Here is a 17,104-nt window from a genome sequence, read left to right on the forward strand (position 1 = left end):
TCATAATAATAATTTTAATTATAATCGGCAGCATCTAAGGAATCATTCTGATAATTAATTATGAGCTTCATTATTCTCATCATATTCAGCAGCATCACATACACCCTTGTCATCTGTGGCATCAGCTTCATCATCTTTCTCATAAGCAGCAGTCGCATCACCTCAATCATCAGCATCAAATTACTGAGGTTATTAAGTGTGTGTGTGTGTGTGTAACAATTATAATCATTCGTAAGACTCTTTCATGTCGAGCCAATTGCATAAATGAGTGCTTGGTTAGCTTTTGTGCTTATGTATATGTAGTGGTGGTGTTGACGTGCGCCGACTGTGACAGTGATGGATCACGGGGCGGCGCGGGGTGCGGGGTTGGGCACGCGTTGTGGGCGTGGTGTGGACGCGCGCGCCGGGAGTGACAGATGACGGGGCGGCGCGGCGTGGGTGGTGAGGCACGCTGAGATGTGGGAAAACAGGATCGTAGCCAGCGCCCAGTGATTGGTCGAATAAGATGGGTGCTCGCAGCGACGTCCGCAGGTGGGGTATAAAGGGGGACGCGCGAGAGCACTCGGGGAGAGTTACCCAGTTGAAGACCCGAAGACGGAGCTGAAGACCTAGTGCCCCGAGACCCCTAGTCCCGCCGTCCTTGTGGGGACCGGGGCCCTGTGTGGCTCGGAGGCGAGACTGTGGGACCCGGGGTCCGACGCCCACGTGGGTCGGGCTGGGGACCCACAGTCAAGACGGACACCCCGGGCAGGGAGTGTCCCGAATAGCTCAGTGGGCGTTAGTCGCCAGGGTAGCTAAGAGGGCGTTAGTCGCCAGGGTAGCTAGAGGGTGGTTGTCACCCGAATAGCTCAGTGGGCGTTAGTCGCCAGAATAGCTCAGTGGGCGTTAGTTGCCAGGGTAGCTAAGAGGGCGTTAGTCGCCAGGGTAGCTAAGAGGGTGTTTGTCACCTGAATAGCTCAGTGGGCGTTAGTCGCCAGAATAGCTCAGTGGGCGTTAGTCGCCAGAATAGCTAAGTGGGTGTTTGTCACCCGAGATACTAAGTGGGTGTTTGTCACCCGAGATACAAAGTAGGTGTTAGTCACCTGTGAACGAGTTTGATAAAATAAAGAGTGTGTTACCCGTGAAGTCGTCTCCCGCCGAGTTACTACATTACAACTGGCGTCAGAAGTAAACCTGTCTTCAAGAAGTATGGACACGAGGAAGACTACCCGTACCCACGAGCGAGGTCGGGACGACGACGGCGTACCGGGGACACCAACCTCGGGAGGAGAGGACGAGGAGTTGCCGCCGATGCGGCACTTCGCGGTGATGGCCGACGCTCCGCTCGCCACGGACACCAGCCTCCAAGACGCACACTCCCGGTTGGCGGAGTTGCTACTCGCCGCCGCCGCTGTCTTGGCGGACATCTCCGTTCCGGCGAGCGGAAAAAACGGCTGCGGGGTTGGTGGAGAAAGCGACGTTGGAGGGATCCCGCCAAAAGGCGCTTCGCGCCAAAAGTCTGGAAGTTGCCGCCGTTTTTGAGGGGCCGCCATCGATTGGCGGGAAACACGGACACCACGTGGCCGGAGACCTCCGCTCAGCGCAGCCCACGTCATCAGCGCGCGCCGGAGCTCTCCATTTTGCGCCTGACAACCGAGCCGACATTTTACACAACTACAGCGGAGCGCGGGAAAATTTCTCCGACGTCGACGACGATCGGGTCCTCCAGCAAAGATTGCCCGCGCTGTCGGCGTTCAAGGCGGATGGGGGCGACTGGGGAGCCTTCCAACGAAGGTTCCTCGCTCATCAGGAGATGTCGGGGTGGTCCGACACCACTGCCCTGCGTGCGTTGCCAGCAATGCTCGACGACGACGCGCTTGCAGCCTTCACATCTGCTGCAAGGTCGTCCCGCTCTACGCTCCAGGCCGCACTACACCTGATGGCGAAGGTGTTCGGACCGCCCTCCACGTGTCGCCACCAGTTCTACGATCGGCGGAAGGTGGCTGGAGAAACGACGCTCGCCTATCGCACGGCACTGCTCGCCTTGGCGGACGCAGCTTTTCCCCGCATGGATAAGGAGGGGAAGGACGCCATGGTGACGGAGCAGCTGCTGGCGTTGGCCCACGAGTTGGGGGTCCCCAATCAATGTGGCGGACGAAATGGATATCTGCTCCCTGGCGATCGCCACGAGCATTCACGCATACGAGGTCCTCAAACGCAAGCCGGGGGTCGTCTGCAAATTGGCGGGGAACGCGGCACTGGCCGCCACGATCGCCGAACCTCAGCCAGCTGGGGATCAGGAGCAGGCCTTCGCTGCATCGCGTCCGGGGGAGTGGAGAACGGGAGGTCGTTCGCCCACACGTTCATCCCGCAAGCTGGAGCAACCGAAACCTACGACGTCCCTCGTCGTCTGCTACAACTGCGGCCTTCGGGGTCACGTCGCAGCCGGGTGCCGGGCCCCGCGTCAGCGCGCCACAGGACCACGTCGGGACGACGACCAGGCCCACAAGTCATCCCAACAAAACCCGGTGCCTCGGGCTTGACGGCTGCTGACCGTCGGGAGCCTGAACCCCGCGGCACGCACGGGTCCTCGATGCCTGGCCGATGTCTTCCTGAACCGCCGGCACCACCGGACGTTCAACCGCGTCTGGTGCCGTACGACGGACCGGCAAGGCGGACTCGGGCTAGGGCACAACAATTTTCATGAAGACGTTTTTTCTCAACACCGAGCTCGCCCGGTGTTCCCCTCTGCCGGGGTAATGTCCCGTTGTAGGGACGCTCGGAAAGAATGGGACGCTGCACGAGTCGAAAAAGAAAAAAAAAAATTTCCATTTATTTTTCTTTCTGCATACACATTGCTATTGTCACTCGCCGGTTTGTATATATTGTTCTATTGTCGCGGTGGCATTGGTTGATGGTTGCGGATGGTAGTGTTCGCGTCGTGTTGTGTTGTTACGTTAGTTGTTGTTCTTGTTGTGTTGTGTTACGGGGCACACAGGGGGGTTTGTATATTTTTATAGCAGCCGGGTCGGCTGCGAGCTATGTGGTAGGGGGTGATGTAGTGGTGGTGTTGACGTGCGCCGACTGTGACAGTGATGGATCACGGGGCGGCGCGGGGTGCGGGGTTGGGCACGCGTTTTGGGCGTGGTGTGGACGCGCGCGCCGGGAGTGACAGATGACGGGGCGGCGCGGCGTGGGTGGTGAGGCACGCTGAGATGTGGGAAAACAGGATCGTAGCCAGCGCCCAGTGATTGGTCGAATAAGATGGGTGCTCGCAGCGACGTCCGCAGGTGGGGTATAAAGGGGGACGCGCGAGAGCACTCGGGGAGAGTTACCCAGTTGAAGACCCGAAGACGGAGCTGAAGACCTAGTGCCCCGAGACCCCTAGTCCCGCCGTCCTTGTGGGGACCGGGGCCCTGTGTGGCTCGGAGGCGAGACTGTGGGACCCGGGGTCCGACGCCCACGTGGGTCGGGCTGGGGACCCACAGTCAAGACGGACACCCCGGGCAGGGAGTGTCCCGAATAGCTCAGTGGGCGTTAGTCGCCAGGGTAGCTAAGAGGGCGTTAGTCGCCAGGGTAGCTAGAGGGTGGTTGTCACCCGAATAGCTCAGTGGGCGTTAGTCGCCAGAATAGCTCAGTGGGCGTTAGTCGCCAGGGTAGCTAAGAGGGTGTTAGTCGCCAGGGTAGCTAAGAGGGTGTTTGTCACCCGAATAGCTCAGTGGGCGTTAGTCGCCAGAATAGCTCAGTGGGCGTTAGTCGCCAGAATAGCTAAGTGGGTGTTTGTCACCCGAGATACTAAGTGGGTGTTTGTCACCCGAGATACAAAGTAGGTGTTAGTCACCTGTGAACGAGTTTGATAAAATAAAGAGTGTGTTACCCGTGAAGTCGTCTCCCGCCGAGTTACTACATTACATATATATGTGTGTGTATGTTGAACTTATTTGCATAAATGAGTGCTTAGTTTGGTAAAGTATGTCGTCATGTATGTATGTGTGTGTATGTATGTTGAACTTTTTGGGCACAGCACGTAACCAACCATGCTAATCTTGCCAGTATCCAGTGGGGAACAATGCCACTTCCTTTCGGCTTTTAATATCACTCATCATAAAAGTACTAGAAATTGTAGAAAAAAAAAGTGTCATCGTATTTGAATTTAGCACCCACAAAAATATCCAGATGCGAACATGAGTAGGTTTACTTAAAATATTAGAATGTTTTTCTTCGGGCCGTTGTGAGGTTTCAGCATCGGCATGTCTTATATTTTAAGCCAAGCTTCAGTTTTCTCGCCATGTTGTGTTTATGCATGTGTTTTAGTTTAAACGTGTGTGTTGGGATGGGATGGTATTTGAATATATATCAGCTCTGGGTAGACAGTCTAGCACAAGGGTCGGCAACCTACGGCTCCAGAGCTGCATGTGGCTCTTTAAGGAATGTTTCATGACATTATCTATTTAGGACCACGTCTCGTATTCACATGCATTGCAACTCTTGAAATGTTGAGTTTTCCGAATTAAAATGAAATGGCTATATTTGTTATTTTGGTTGCCGACCCACTGGTCTGGCATGTTTCCCATTCACATCACACGTGATTACTTACCCTCGTTACCCTCGTAAGTAATCGTTGTCTCTTAGGTATAGATCGGGGATACTTTCATCTATGCATCTGATTGTGTGTGACTGTGGGGAGTGGAAGTGGCGTGGTTAGCGCATTGCGTTACGAACCCGGTGACCCGAGTTTGATTCCTGCTCACGGCCAACACCAGTGACGATTATCTGAACTGGTCCTGGGCCTCCCCTAGATCGACTCGGCCTCAAATGAGTACCTGGTGCGATGTGTAAACATCAACACTGGGGAGACAAAGGCGGCCGGGCGTAGTGTTGGCCACAAAGTAATGTGCCGTGCCGGGCCTTCATAGGTGCTCGCTACCAGCACTTGCCCCAACAGTCTGTTCAGGTTATATACGGCAGATCTTTTTATATATGCTGTGCAGATCTGTGTATACATCTACTGTATATATGCTATTTGAATACTTGTCTGTGTGTGTTTGCGTGTGCATGCGCCTCTGTGCACTTATGCTTGTTTCATACCTGCCATTAACTCAAAGCCTTTTCCAATAAAATCTATTCACCTAATCCCCTAAAACATTTAACAGGGCCAATTTGGCCAAGAAAATCAACGCTTTTCCTTCCTTAACTAATCTTTGGGTTTTTCTTGTTTTGCTGTTCATTGCAATTAACCCTTTAACAAAGTGAAAGTCTTTGAGATACAATTACGGTAAATATTATGTATTTAACTATTTAAGGACCCATTGTTCTTAGTAACATGCTAACAATGTATCTTTACTTATGCGTGCACATGTGCTTATGTACTCGTATGCGTGTACATGTCGTGTGCGTGCATGTTCGTGTGCGTATGTGTCTACGCTGTGATTCCAGCTCCCCGAGTTCACATGTTTATGAATAACGTAATTGTTAAGTTGTATTTCAAGTGGTCCGAGGTCTCTCCCACACGTTGACTTGGCTCTAAATGTGTACCAGGTGTGGTACTGGCCACATTCCTCCCTTGCGTGCTATGCAAACCTGAATGGGTGTGTGTTTTTAAGAGCACTTGCTCCGACAGTTTTTATTGCTGTATGGGTGATCTTTTGTTTATGTGTGCGTGTGTATTTCTATGTGGAGGAGAGTAGTGTCGTGGTTAGTGCATTGTCTTGCGAGCTCGGTGACCCGAGTTCGATTCCTGCCTGCAGCCAACATTAGTGAGGTCTATCTTAGCTGGTTATGGGCCTCCCCTGGGTTGTCTCAGCCTTAAATGAGTACCTGGTGTGATTTGAAAAAAAACATCAACATTGGGGAGACAGGCAGCCAGGCATGATCCTGGCCACCCACCCCTCATGTATCATGCCGGCCTTAATAGGTGCTCGCTTAACAGCACTTGCGCCCCCCCCTCCCCACAGTCGGTTAAGGCTTTGGGAGAGGAGTGGGGGGATTTTTGTCTTTGTGTTTGAGTGTACGAGTGTGCGTGTGAGCTGCAATATTACAAATTGGACTACATACAGAATTGGACAGACTTGCCAGTGCACGTTTCATATTGAACAACGACACAATTTTTATAATGGACTATGGTTGGGGTGGGTGGGGAGGTGGGGGGGTGTGTTCCATTTCTGACACGATGACATCATTTCCCTTACTCCATTAGGGAAATGAAGTCCTGTTAAACCAAAGTGACCTTAATCATAAGAATGGCAACATTAATAATGATAATAATTCCTTATTTACCCACGGAAGACCTTGAATTTTTTCAAGTACAACTGTTTTTTGGGAAGCCAAAAGATGAGAGGTTTTAAAGTCATTGAAGGGATATGCTTGCTCTCAATTTATGAGCTATATTAATGCTGGTTTGGCAGTGCTGTATGATTAAAGTGTTCAAATCTAAAAAGGGAAAACTAACTTAGCACTTAGGAATACGTTTTAGTAGCAGCATTATATCATAATTGTAATGTGCAGCAGCATCAGTAAGTTAATATTTTCTTGTATTTGCGTACCTTTGAGTTGTCTTTGTAACCATACATATGTATCTATATTTAAATTGAGTTCTACTAGTATGTATTGCCACATCTCCAGGGATTAATTTAAGGGACGGCCCAGAACCAGTTTAGATACCACTTACCACTCTTGCTATCGAATTAGGAATTGTGTGTATGTGTGTGCTCTTGCATGTTTAATGGCGTGTGCATGTGTGTGTGAGTATATTGTTCATTTGTGTCTTGCCACAGGCTTATCGAGGAGTCCGCTGCCACCAGAACTTCCTTTGATTCCAACAAGGAGGGGATTCCATCGGCAGCATCACTTCAATCCCCCGTCATAGCGTCCCCCTTCATGTCTCTCACACGCAGCCAGGAGCCTACAGCCACAACAGATGAGCCCGTGGTGAGCCCTGGCCCCAGTAGAGACTCGGCTCCAGGAGATCAGGTTTTAAAATCCGTATTGATTGAGACTTGAAACCAGCATGCTGGTTTTCAGAATCCGTCTTAATTGAGACTTGGTTCCAGGGGACCAGGTTTGGGGATTGTAATTTATTGAGACCATGTTTCAATACAAGGGCGGTGACATGGCCTAGCGCATTGGCCACTTGTTGCAAAGGTTCACGATTCGAATTCAGTAGCAACTCCCTGATTTTAATACTGCGTGAATATGAACTGTAAAAATAAACGCCGTGTACTTCACGGTGGACGTTAAATATACTGTGACGTTATTTGCAAGAGTAGGCCATTATGTGCCAGCGTCGTCGCGGTCCAAGTTTGCCAGATTTAAAAAGGTACCCGCAAATTACTCAATTTGGATATACATAGCAGTCATTGTGCCCTCGCTGCCAAAACTTGGCAGAACCCACCTGCACAAGAGTCATGATTCTCAGTGAGGCTTTACTGTATAAACAAACAAAAATAGTCTGAGTTTTGACTTGGGCTCGGTTTTATTCGAAGTGGCTTGCGACCCTTAAAGAAATGGCGCCGCCCCCGTGGTCGCCCCCCTGAGATGTGGATCAAACAAATCACTCGTCACCGGCAAGAGTGGTTTATCCGACTGCTGTCACAAGTGGTCACACGCTTGGTGCTACGGTCCTTCGCTGACTATGCATGATGAATGAACAGGAGACAGGGTTTCGGCTTCGGGAGTCTTGCATGAGACTCGCGCCGAATGGTTTTTGAAGATAACAATCTCAATTATGTTTCGATTTAAAGCTTTCGTGACTGCAGGGATTCATCTTCTTGGTTCTTTCGGTAAAGTCACGTAGAATGGAAATAATAAAATGTTTTATTTTTACTATTTTATTTTTTCCATTCTACGTGACTTTACCGAAAGAACCAAGAAGATGAATCTCAATTATGACCACATTTCAGGATCAATGTTTTGATTGAGGCTCCGCTATAGGAATCTGTTTTTCAGGATTTGTTTTGATTGGGACTCTTCTCTCTCTGTCACCCAGACGCCGCGTGGGTGGTGGGACAGGCAGGTGTCCATAGAATCCGTGAGCTCACGGACGGCAGAATCCTCCGCCCGTGCCGTCGGTCACTCGGAGAAGAACATCCGCCTCAACGTGCACGGTGTTGTACCGGCCGGTAGGCGCTGTCCCACCGACATGGCCATATCCATGGCTTGTTGGTTCATTGTCTCTGACTTGACCGTATTGAACCTGATACAGCCATTATGATTATTTTGAAAGAAATGCCTAACTCAGCTCTTGAGGGACTCCCATTAGCATGGCTGGCAACATATGGTGGTGGCTTACGGTTAGGGACACCCAATATCTCAGTAGTGCTGGCACAGTATCCTTAATGCCATTATGAACCCGATTTGGCCGTTGTGAGAGACTTGAGAGAGGCAGTTAAACCTGGCAATTGAACCCAGGATACATTTGCATAATTATACTTATAATTTACAACCCTTTGTCAATCCACTGCTGAATAAAAGACTTGCTATGTCATGTCAGATGTGGAAGTTGTTTGACCATACTTCACCAAACTGGTCGATACATGTTATACGGTACTGTATTTTGTGTTTTCTCATCTCTTCTGTATATTTTGTCTTGTATGTATTGCTTTTTACATCATTACATGCCCTCGTGTATTTATGTTGTATCGTTTTGTGTCCTCTCTTGTACTCTCTTTTTGTATTGTCAGGTCTGTACTCTTTTTCTTTTCGTTGGTCTGCGATCTCTTTTATTTATGACATCTTTCTCGAACTCCGTTACATTGCCTGTCGACCCATGACACGTCTGTCCGTGTACAGCCCTTTTGCCAGTGCCAGCATTCATCAACCTGCACTGACCAGCATGGTGACATGCCCTCAAACTCTCCACACAATATCCCTCGCAGCGTAGGGAGGCCCTAATCCAGCAGCGGATGGACTAAACGGCTGCACATGTACCCGCAGTACTGTATACCAAACCATACATCACCGACTTATCGGTTGCCAGATATTCACTGCAATACTTCGTCATGGCCAGTAGACAGAGTAAAGAGCCACCGTGGGGGCCAGTTTACCACTTGGATTACCACTACTCAACTTTCCAAAAAGTAACATTTCTTATTTGTGAGCCATAGCTATGTTTGTGTGATTTTACAAGACCTCTGTGTGTATTTATCTCCCTATATTTGTTGGATTAGAGGTGACAGGGCAGCTTCGAAAGGCTCTGCTGTACCATGCATGTGCATTTATCTCTATGTGCCTTTCTCTGTCTGCATGTGTGTGTGTGTATCTGTGTGTCTATGGCTGCGTGTGTGTGTGTCTGTATCTGTGTGTGTCTATGTCGTGGGGGGGGAGGCGGTAGTGTAGCGGTTAGTGCGCTGTGCTACGAACCTGGGGACCTGGGTTCGATTCCCACTCACAGCCAACACCAGTGACGATTATATGAACCGGTCCTGGGCTCCCCCTAGGTCGACTCGGCCTCAAATGAGTACCTGGTGCGATGTGTAAACATCGCCACTAAGGAAACAAAGGCGGCCGGGCGTGGTGTTGGCCACCCTCTCCCTCGTGTGCCGTGCCGGCTTACATAGGTGCTCGCTAACAGCACTTGCCCCAACAGTCTATTAAGGCTATATGGGGGAATCTTTGTTTTTTGTCTACGCCTGCGTGTGTGTGTTTTTGCGTGTGTGTTTCTGCGTGTGTGTATCTGTGTGTGTCCTATGTCTGTGTGTGTAGGAGTGGAGGTGACAGGTGAGCTGCTCAAAGCTCTGCTGCGCCGTCTCCACGAGGCGACACTTGATGTCATCACCGTGATGCTCGTGCGCAACTGCATGCTCACGCCCGCCGACGTGCAGGTGCTGTTGATGAGCCCCCAAGTGTGGCGGTGCAAAGGGTCCCATCCCGCTTAGGAGCTGTAAAGACAGAGGGCAGGTCCATGTCTGAGTCCCAAACCTGCTGGGTTCGTGAGCCATGTCCGGCCGATGAGAACGCAATACAGGGCATTGGCTAATTGATGATTGTCATCCACAGGGGAAGCAGTTCCTCATGTCCTACTGATGATCCCGTGTCCTACAAAACTAGAGGGTTATGTCTTAATGAGCCCTAGCAATATGGAATGAGATTAAGCGGCTTGAAATATGTTTAATGACTTCAGAGGTTAGCCATGTTTTTGTGATGAGCCCTGATAAAGTGTAATGCCTACTGAGAGAATAGGCCATTATATGTTGCGTAACAGTTTCGATACGAGGCTGGTGGTGTCCTGCTAATGAGTCCCTATCATGGGCGTCCAGAATCTCTCAACTTACTCACTCGCCCTAATGAGAGCTGTGTCCTGCGAGATGGAATGGTTCATTAAAAATAGCTGCTTTGTGGTATCAAACTTAGTCTTTAATTAACTCCTAGTGCTGTAGTTAAATATCGGCACTCGGCCGACCACAGGTGGGCAGTCATTTTACGGGTCACACCGCTCTCTCGTGCGCTGTGCTGCCCTTCGTAGGTACTCGCTAGCTGCACTTTCCTCAACAGTCCGTGAAAGGCTATAGGGGATTGTAATTAATATATTTTGTCTTTGTGTACGGTATGTATATATGTAGATCTATGTGTGTATATATACAGTTTGTGTGTTTATATATGTCTGTGTGGGTTTCTCGGTATTTCATCTCTTTTACTGCGTTTATACATGGCTTCGGCAAAAGACTATTGAAGCAAACTTGGCTTTTCGCCATTAAACCTGGTGTTACCAGCACATGTAATGAAAATAATATCTTGGAAAAAGAGTTGTTTTAATTAAATAACAAATGTTCACTTTAAAAAACCCACTTGCAAGGGGCATGAATAGGATTGCGCGTCAAACCACAGGCATCATTTATTAATTGGCGAGCACGGCTATTTCTCTGTGGCCTTAATTAGAGTTGGCGGGACTGATGAATTATAAAACGCACATTGCAAAAGGGTTGTCTGACTGGTTGCATTTTAAAATAATGAAAGAATGTTTTGTTTAAATGTACGTGTGTGTGTGTCTACTGGATATGTTCTAGGATTGATGATGGGAATGGGGTTTTCATCGTCGTCGTTATAGTGTGCTTAAGACTTTTAAGCTGTTATTCCTTGTGGAGGGTGGTGGCGATATTAATGGTGGTTGGATTGTGGTGGTGGTGGTGATGGTCAAGTGAAAGACACCCAGACCGAGGATTCGAACCCAGGGATTCATAGCTCATTGCTCACTGCTAAGTGTGCCTCTTGACACGGTGGTGGCCATTATGGTCGTCCTATAGACTGGACTCTGCCACAGAAATGTGGAATTTCCTTCACTGGCTCAGGGCTGCTAACAGAGATGTGAACACTTCCCAATACACATCTTAACAGGGAGATATTTTACACACTTGAAGTAATTTTGCACTTTTGCGCACTTATTAAATGCTATGCTTAAGGACTCAACATTCCTTTGCAAACCCATCCAATACTATGCAAAGGGTTAAACAAGAAAAATGGATGGTAGGAAATGGAGCGTTAAGAGGTGATAAATATATGGATGAGACCTCGCTGCAGTGGAGTCTGTTTGGTGATTAAAAAAAAGATGTGGTTGTAGGCTCTAGGGGCCCATAATGGCTGTGTCGGACACACAACGCCAGTACCACCGTGTCTTGGGTTTGAGCCCTGGCATTGGCTGTCTCTCACAAGGAGTTCATAATTGCCTTTTCAGCTACTGTGGCAGCCCATGCCTAGTTCCTGGGTTCGAATCCAGTTCCAGAAGTCCACAATTATACCAGGTTATTCTGAGTTTGGTCTGTGTGTATGTTGAACTTCTTGCGCACCAATACGTAGACAACTGTACTAATCGGAGGTGCTGATATCTCGGCCCTTTCTCCATTAACTGTACATAATAAAAGCCAACATCATATACATTTAGGATTTCACTCACAATCGCTGCCTTCCCATGTATCCCTCTTTTCTTATCCTGTTGCTGCTCCTCCTCCTCCCTTTCGCTCCCTTTCCTTATCTCCTTTTACCTCGATTTTCCACCCATCACCTCCCTTAAACTCGCAAGACCTCACCTTTCACCTCTCCCCCACCTCCAATCACCTCCCTTTACTTCCCCTCACCGCCTCTCCATTCCCACCACCTTCGCCTGCCTCTGTTTGCTGCCCTTTGCATTCTTCACCTCTCGTTCCCCCATTTCATTTATTTTCTTCTTCTTCATCATCAGCATCTCATTGCCTCCCCATGCGACTCGCCTCCCCCTCACATCCCTTCACTTCATCTCCCACTAACTCCTGTCACATCTGCTCACTTCTCATCAGCTTCCTTCATGTCGATGTACCTCTCTCTTCCTCTTCCCTCCCCCCCCTGCTTCCTTGACTCTTGTCTCTCTATACCTCTCGTCACCACCCTCCTTCTTTCACCTCCCATCATTTCCCTTCACCTCCGCTCACCATCCCTCGCATCTCTTCACTTTTCCCTCCCTTTCCCTCTCCTTGCTTCACCTCTCCCTCACTTCCCCCCCCCCCGCACCTTCATTGTATACCTGCCCTCACTTCTCCTCGTGCGTAGTTCCTCCAGCCACACGGGCAGGCACCGTCGGAAACCGTGCTGGTGTTGATGCCACCAATGTGGGGCCCGCGCTTCCCGGCCGTCCTGCACTACCTCCGCCAGAACCTGCACACCTTCCTCCTCTCGCCCAAGTACATCGACACCGATCCTGAAAACCACTTCCAGGTCAGGGGTCGGTGGCGGTTCAGGGTGGGTTGGGGGGGATAAAAACCTTTGGAGAGTGCATCCCTGTTTTTTTCTCCATGTCGTGTAACTCCGCGTGTCTCCCCCTCCCTGTGCCTCTTCACCTCCCCGTACCTCCCTTCAACTTCCTTTGTTTTCACTTCACCACCCCTGAATGGTTCTATAATGGACAATGAATCAATGCAAGGCGATAATGAATCTCACGGGCACTGACTGGCCTGGTTAAAGGACACTGAATTCATGGTACAAGCTCAATTGTTAAGTAAAATACAACAAATAATAATAATATAGCTACCTGGACTTCATAGTTCTCGACTCACAATTAGTAGATTATAAGTTCAAAGGCTGCTCTGGGGTCGAATCAGCCTATCACCATTATCAACCCTCCAGGGTTGGGGAAAAATAGTACCACTTTGTTCAACGTCTTAAAACAGTGGTTATCTTGGAGCGTCTGGAGCCTGCTGTGAAAATGTGAATTTCCTCCGCTAGCCCAGCAGAGGTGCACTTTTGAAAGAGACAAAGACCCAGACATAAGGAGGATTGAACCCTAGATCTTCGAGTTTGCTGGCTAACATGGCCAATATGAGCCTAACCTCCTGACAGGGAAAGAGGGGACACACTCTCTGGTTAATATTTTTAACACCACATCACGAGCCACACTTTGAGAGAGACTGACAGAGAGATACTCAGCTCCTGGGCCTGGACCCATAAATACCTAAATTGCTGGGTTTGTGTGTCACATGACTATTATGAGCCCCCAGAGGGAGACGGAGAAAGTGAGAGACAGACCTGCATCAGGGCTCAAACTCAGGGAGGGGGAGGTTTGTTGATTCTGGCTTGTGAATGATGTGTTTCTACTCCAGCATTCCCCTGACAAGAGATATTCAAAGGGAGAAATTTACCTGTACAACAAGCCTGGCGGTCTGGGAACAGGAGGAAAAGGTAAGGAACCACTGAGCCTCACTCACTCAGTCTTGAGTAACATAAAGCCAATATGAAACCAAATTGAAAACCGTGTTACATTTCACTTTGTTGCGTTTAAAATGCTGCACAGCGTGCCATGTTAAGCACTGCAACTTGCTTCGGTTTAGCAATGCATTTATACATTACTGAGCCATTGGGGTCAACCACGATCCACGTGTTTTAATTATTCATTGGTTAAAGCAGGAAATGCATGGATGCCCAGCCCAAGGGGCTCAACTTAGTCTCAAGGAAATACATCTGTTTGGCCTATGAGTAAAAAAAAAGGAGACTTTTATTTGCGCGAGGAACACGCAAATAAGAACGTACGAGTAAAATAACCAGGACAAATTATTTTTTCCGTTTTATTCAACATCTCTGGATTCATACGTGACAAAAAACCCCCATGTTTAATATTTACCTTTATGCTGCCACATGACAACCATGTAATTTAATCTGGCCAATCGCGGCGCCGTCTTATGTGTAGCAATAAAAAAAAACACTTTGAGCAAAGTTGCTGAGAGTTTGCATACTCGCATGCATCTTTCTTTTTCTCGTGTAGCATTCTGATAGCATTGCTGTGTGCAACGTTATTGCATGAACGTTGCACTAGTTAACTTGCGGTTAATGATCGCGCCCCCACACAAACTGACCACGTCCATCATCGTGCTCTGCTGATTGGTGCTGTATCAACAGCGGCGGCCCAAGACCATCCGTCCTTTGTAGTGTATTTAAGGCTTTATCGATGTGAGGGCTCAATATTTTCTCAAGAAGGCCAGTCTGAATGATCAAGTTCTTTTTTTGTATGCTCCGCAATGGCTTTCCATTCAAAAGTCCAAGAGAAAAGCTCAAAATAATATGATAAAGCAATTTAAATCCCTACTTTTTGTTTCGGTAAGTTCAGTTTCTTACTGTGGTTTTTTTTTATGGAATTGCTTCTTCTTTACAAACCATGGTGGTTAGTGTTCTGTGATTTCCTTGTTATCTTTAAAGCTTTTTTTCCACTGTAGCTTCCTGCTCAGAGATGTTTCTAATTGTATTGAGTTTGACGCATGAAACGTTTCCTTCTCATTTACCATCACCTAAAGACATAAAAAAATGTCAAGGACATATTAAACATTTTTCCTGCTTGTGGATACTATTTTGTCTATTTGTGGCGGGATCAATAATGATCTTTCCTGACTTTAACGTAATTTTCTCCAGGCACCAGATCTTATGATGCTGCTTTTCCACTTGTGTCACAGTGCCAGTCAGCGTCCTGTTGTTTTCTGACATTATCAGCGTCTGTCGTCTGCTTTTCCTCATGAGTAGGATACGTTTTTAAGGATTTATTTAAACGATCTTCTTCATTTTCCAAACCACTTTTTTTTTTGTTATCAATTTAACAGCATGTTTTCAAACTAAAATGAAAATTGGTAATTGGCTTAAAGTGATACATTAGAAAAACCTTAATATTATTTTGTATAATATATTATTTCTATTATATAATTAATAATGTGTGTCTACAAAGCTCCCCATACATACCTGAGTCAATGTTGATAAAAAACGGCCTCATTTATAGGAATTCAACAGTGGTCATCCTATGGATGGACTGGGCCCCTACCATAGGAATGCTTGGGGTATCTGCACAGGACGGAGGTGCTTTGGTTACATTGGAATGAGACTCGGAGGCCAGTGACCCAAGGGAAGACACATAGCCATGTGGGGGATACTATAAACGTGGTCCTTGACATACCTGTTGACTGTGCAAGAAAGGGAAACACATTCCTGCGGAGGGAGCTGGTAGGAACGTTGGGTTGCTCGGTCAATGGCCAGGGTCAACGGCGGCGTGGTGTATTCCGCAAATATGCCCGACCTGTGAGGGCGGGCACAAGCCGGCGTGAGTAGGTTAAACGTTGAGTTTTATAAGGGCACCACGGGGTGACCAGCCCCTCCCCCACCTTCCCCTCTCCACCCAGCCCCTCCCCACCCTCCCCTCTTCACCCAGCCCCACCCCTCCCATTTTTGGATGCAGGACGGACGGACACAATAATCCCCTGTGGGCTGGTGTAACCAGGAGGTTCCTACCAGTATAACTAAATCCTAGTGGTGGGACTGTAAGAGTGCTCCTTGAAGGCGATGTTGACTGTGTAACAAGACCGAAAGCCGCCACAGTTCTAGTAATGAGACTTGAGGGGGTGGTGCTTGAAGGGCATGTCCATGTTGTAGCAAACAGAAGACCATTATCATCACGCGTTACATTTATTTTATGGGAAAAGCAGGTCTTTATTTTTCCAGTTATTTCATTATCCATTTATAAAAATCAAAATAACATTTGTGCTTAATTTGCAATTTTTTTTTAAGAAAAAGCAAATCTTTATTTTGGTCTCTCTGAAAAAAATCTTTAACATGATTAAGGAATTATTTATTTCTGTGTGCAGAGAGGTCCGTAAATCTAAACTTAGCAGAGTGCCTCCTGCTCGGAAATTGATGCTTTGTCAATCGATTTTTCTCTTTTTATTTTTTTATTTCGACCGCTGAGACGTTGCAGGTTTGGGGTGGGTTTGTTACAGCGAATCAAGCGGCATTCGACGTGACCAACAATGTTACCCCAGCCTCCTCATCCTGCCACTCTCTTCCATCGCTCACCAAACATTTAACCCTTTATTAGACCGAGACTTGCCTGCACAGGACGCTGGGTTGCAGCATTTTGAGTATTAATTCACACCAGATTTTAAAATCACAGTCTTCATTGAGGTTCAGTTCTAGAAGACTGGGTTTCAGGATTTCAGACCCTTCATCGAAACTGGATTTGAGGATCTTTATCTTTGCCAAGACTTGAGTTATAATTGAAGATTGGGATTATAGCCTCTTGGAGCCTAGTCTCAATTACAACCCATTACACTACCTTGCGCTAATAGATAAAATTAAGACCGAGGGCACACCATTTCTCCTATGAGTATTGGCCCCTAAACTGCATTACCCTGGTGGTCTGTTCTAATTTCCTCCCGACTGCTGCTTGCTATTTTTTTCGTAACTTTTTTTTATCGTTTATATATTTTTTTCTTCTAATTGTTGTTCTTATGTTGTTGTTACGTGGTGAAATACATTTCCATTCGGAACTCTCACAGAATGCTAACATCTTCCCAAAGATGCTACTGAACCACTCGAGTCCCTTCGATTGCCTTTTATACCGATGTCACGAGCTGTGCCGTAGAAGCATTCGTTGCACGGACATCGAGCTGAGCATTTTAGTCCTCTGCTTTAATTTGCTTAATGTCTGCAATAAAACACAAATTTCACTTTTTTCTGCACATTGGTTGGTGATCGGGCTGAGAGCATTCACTCTGCACTTGAGAACTGCTTGTAATTACTGCTGGCTGAATTATGGACCTCGGTGGTGCCATGTCGCAGGCTGATGGAGTTACTGACCCAATGGCTGTCGGTAACGCTGACAAAGCCATTTTGATGTGAAGTGGTGGAAAATCTT

General features: G+C 47.8%; 1 protein-coding gene across 1 annotated transcript in view; it reads left to right on the plus strand.

Moving 5' to 3' along the window:
• The window catches only part of SZT2 (SZT2 subunit of KICSTOR complex), a 112,107-nt gene that overhangs the window by 40,095 nt on the left and 54,908 nt on the right, over positions 1–17,104 (plus strand). Inside the window, exons 47-51 of the mRNA XM_078622693.1 lie at positions 6,753–6,906; positions 7,964–8,096; positions 9,679–9,797; positions 12,493–12,657; positions 13,539–13,617. Coding sequence (XP_078478819.1) covers positions 6,753–6,906; positions 7,964–8,096; positions 9,679–9,797; positions 12,493–12,657; positions 13,539–13,617 — 650 coding nt within the window. The remainder of the gene's footprint in view (positions 1–6,752; positions 6,907–7,963; positions 8,097–9,678; positions 9,798–12,492; positions 12,658–13,538; positions 13,618–17,104) is intronic.

The sequence above is a fragment of the Lampetra planeri genome, chromosome 3 (genome assembly GCF_965212315.1).
Source record: "Lampetra planeri chromosome 3, kcLamPlan1.2.h2, whole genome shotgun sequence".
Classification (NCBI taxonomy): Eukaryota; Metazoa; Chordata; class Hyperoartia; order Petromyzontiformes; family Petromyzontidae; genus Lampetra; species Lampetra planeri.